This window comes from Oryza brachyantha, chromosome 12 (genome assembly GCF_000231095.2).
Source record: "Oryza brachyantha chromosome 12, ObraRS2, whole genome shotgun sequence".
Classification (NCBI taxonomy): Eukaryota; Viridiplantae; Streptophyta; class Magnoliopsida; order Poales; family Poaceae; genus Oryza; species Oryza brachyantha.
This window is the reverse complement of record NC_023174.2, coordinates 2,151,531-2,154,731: the sequence shown is the minus strand read 5'-3', so window position 1 is coordinate 2,154,731 and position 3,201 is coordinate 2,151,531. Positions and strand designations below refer to the sequence as shown.

At 46.9% G+C, this 3,201-nt stretch overlaps 1 protein-coding gene across 1 annotated transcript; it reads left to right on the top strand.

Moving 5' to 3' along the window:
- The first annotated feature begins 1,649 nt into the window (after positions 1-1,649).
- LOC121056027 (probable F-box protein At2g36090) lies at positions 1,650-2,811 on the top strand. Its single transcript, XM_040529715.1, has one exon. The coding sequence runs from the start codon at positions 1,670-1,672 to the stop codon at positions 2,669-2,671; it is 1,002 nt and encodes a 333-aa protein (XP_040385649.1). The 5' UTR covers positions 1,650-1,669; the 3' UTR covers positions 2,672-2,811.
- The last annotated feature ends 390 nt before the right edge of the window (positions 2,812-3,201 follow it).

Genomic DNA, 3,201 nt, shown 5'->3' with positions numbered 1-3,201 from the left:
CTATCCATCCAAAATATAATTCATTTCTCGAATATAAAAAACTTATAATATAGTATAAACATTTATGATATTATTAATAGATTTATCACACCAGTAGTTTTTAGTTTACTTTTAAATTTACTATTTTATCCCTGTTTGCGATCTCGGCTTCATCCACTCCTTATTTATTGAGCGCTTAACGTATTGTTTTATTTCAATCTTAATCACAGGTAATTAATTATTAGAAATGTTTGTATTTTGTAAAGGATAAAGCAGTTGATAACACGCAAAATTCCAAACCATTTAATTAGGAATGCTATTATGGAGAATGTAGGGGGCCTACGATGTTGTATATCTAATGTTGAGAACTTTCATTGCTACAAAACAAATTTTCTCCCCGAACAAATATCCGCAATTCAATTTTTTGGCATACCTTTTTATCAAGCCATTGATTAAAATCCTCTTCTCTATTTCAAAAATACGTGTTGATTTGATGTATGCACAGTTTGGGGCTTTTTTCGGAACATACGAATGAGAAAACGTAAGAAAGAGATACGAATGTACCTAAAGGTTGAGGATTTCAACATCATAAGATAAGTTACCAGGTGGGGTATTGAGAACTTCAGAATTGATTAAACATATGAATCGTAACAACTACGTGTGACAAAATACAATATTATTGCTCGAAAATGTCTCAAGTTTTCGTCAATTTGAGACTTTTGAGTCATATAGTTTGATTTGCCTTGGACTTATGAAATAAGGAAATAAAGACAAGCCACAGTAGAATGTTTTAATTTGTACGGAATTATAGTCAATCTATTACTCTAATACTTCATCGTCCCAAAATAAGTTATTTTTTTTTAGTTTTTGAAACTCTTCGTCTTATTTCAAATTTTTTCTGATTAATATTTTTATTGTTATTAAATGTTAAAACATGGATAGTATGGTGTGACTAAATTTTTGAGTTTTTCTTATAAATTTTTTAAATAAGACGAACGTTCAAACGCTAAGCTGGACAGAGAAATAAAAATAAAGTTTTCTTGGACCAGGTACTACGTGGTATTAGATCACTGTTCCACTCACATGAACCAGACCCCCGTGGGGGTTGAGATCCTTTGCGGTAGCAACATGCTATTGCAAAGAGCTACAGTGATGTAAATTTGGTATATTTCGTGACCGTTGGATCAAAACGGATGGATGAATTCAATAATATAGTATTTGCTACAATGATAAACATCGTTTTAAAATTACTATTACTTTAGTATTTCAATACTATTCATAATATTATTCTACTCACATATACAATGTTCTGCATAGAGCAGAGGAACCGGATCCATAATTTAATTCACTTGTTCCAAAGGAATGAATAGTGCTATGTTTTTCTTGCCTTTTGTTGACACGTTCAACGAAACCTGCAGGAACTGTGCGGCGATTCTCTGCTTTGCTTTAATTGCTTCCCGCCAACATCAAATCCGCGCGAAAACCGCTTGCGCCGTGTGGGTCATCTTCTCAACTCCTCCCTCCTCGCTTTCCTTCCTCCCTCCCTCCCTCCCTCCCATGGTCTCCGTCTCATCCCCGCACGCGCTCACTTCCCTTCCCTTCCACTGCTCCCACCTCGATATATATAAGACGAGACATCCATGCTTGCTTCCTACCGAACACATCAACGACACGAAGTCGTCGCAGTTGCATGCTCGAGCTGAAGCTGAAGCTGAAGCTGATCATGGCGAGTGTACGTTCTGAGGCGATGGTCGACGGCGTGGCCGAGGTGGGCGCCGCAACGTGCATCGAGGATGTCCCGGCGGACGTGCTTTCCCTCGTGCTACGCCGGCTCGACGGCGCCTCCCTCGCCGCCGCCGGGTGCACGTGCACCGGCTTCCGCGAGCTCGCCGCCGATGCGGCGATGTGGCGCGCGATCTGCCTCGCGGCGTGGCCGTCGGTGCGCGACGTCCCAGGCGTCTGTGGCGGCGGCGGCAGAGGAGGAGGGTGCCGGGCGCTCTTCGCCGACGCGTTCCCGTTCCCGGCCGCGTCGTCGTCGTCGGTGGCCGGCTCGGAGTCGTCGGGCTCTACTCTCCCCGCCCGGCTCGTCTCGGCCGTCGACCTGCATCACAACGGCGTCTGCGTCATGTCGCGCGTCGTGGAGACGGACACCTCGTCGGAGTGGTTCCTGGCGTCGCCGTTCCGCCTCGACGCGCTCGTCCAGGAGGGCTTCTCGGCGCCGGCGCCGATCACGCCGGCCGAGCTGACGCTGAGCTGGATACTGATCGACCCAGCCACCGGCCGCGCCGTCAACGCCTCGAGCCGGCGTCCGGTGTCCGTCGACCGGAGCTGGCTCACAGGGGAGACAGTGGCGCGGTTCACCGTGGTGCTCGGCGACGGCGGCGGCGTCGCCCTCGACGCGGCGGTGACATGCGACGACCGGTACGGGCACGTCCGGGAGGTGAGCCTGTGCTCCGTGGACAGCGAGGGCGTCAGCATCAGCGGGCGCGACGGGCTCGCCACGGTGGCCGCGGCAATGGGGGGCGCGAGGCAGAGCCGCGGCGCGGAGGCGGCGGCGAGACGGCGATACGAGGCGTTCGCGAGGGGGACAGCGGCGAGGAAGGCGAGGCGGGACGGCGTGGTTGACCTCTGCTGCTCCGGCGTCGCGGCGGCCGCGTTCGTGGGGCTCCTCTCGACGCTGACGCTCCAGTGAACGTGCCGTGGCCCGTCGTGGGGCCTCCCCTCCGGGCTCCGGCGCGTGCGCGGTGTGACACAGTAGTAGGGTTACGTTTAGATGACAAAGTGGTCTGCGTTGGAAATTAAGTGGTTGCTTTTTTTAAAGTCTACGTTAATTAGGAGTATTAAATATAAACTAATAACAAAATTAATTACATAAATAAATGTCATTTCATGGATTAATTAGACTAAATAGATTATGAGTATTAAATATAAACTAATAACAAAATTAATTACATAAATAAATGTTATTTCATGAATTAATTAGGCTAAATAGATTCGTCTCGTAAAATAGTCGAGAGTATGAAGTACGTTTTATTGATAGGCTATATTTAATAGTTCTAATTAGTGTCCAAACATTCGATGTGACAGGGACTTAAAAAAGTCCATGATCCAAATAGGGTCTAAGGCTCTTGTTTAGGGGCTGTTTGTTTGGAGAGACTAATCCATAAGTTCCTTCACTTTAGTCTCTTTTAGCCCCTAAAATAACAAACAGGAGAAACTAAA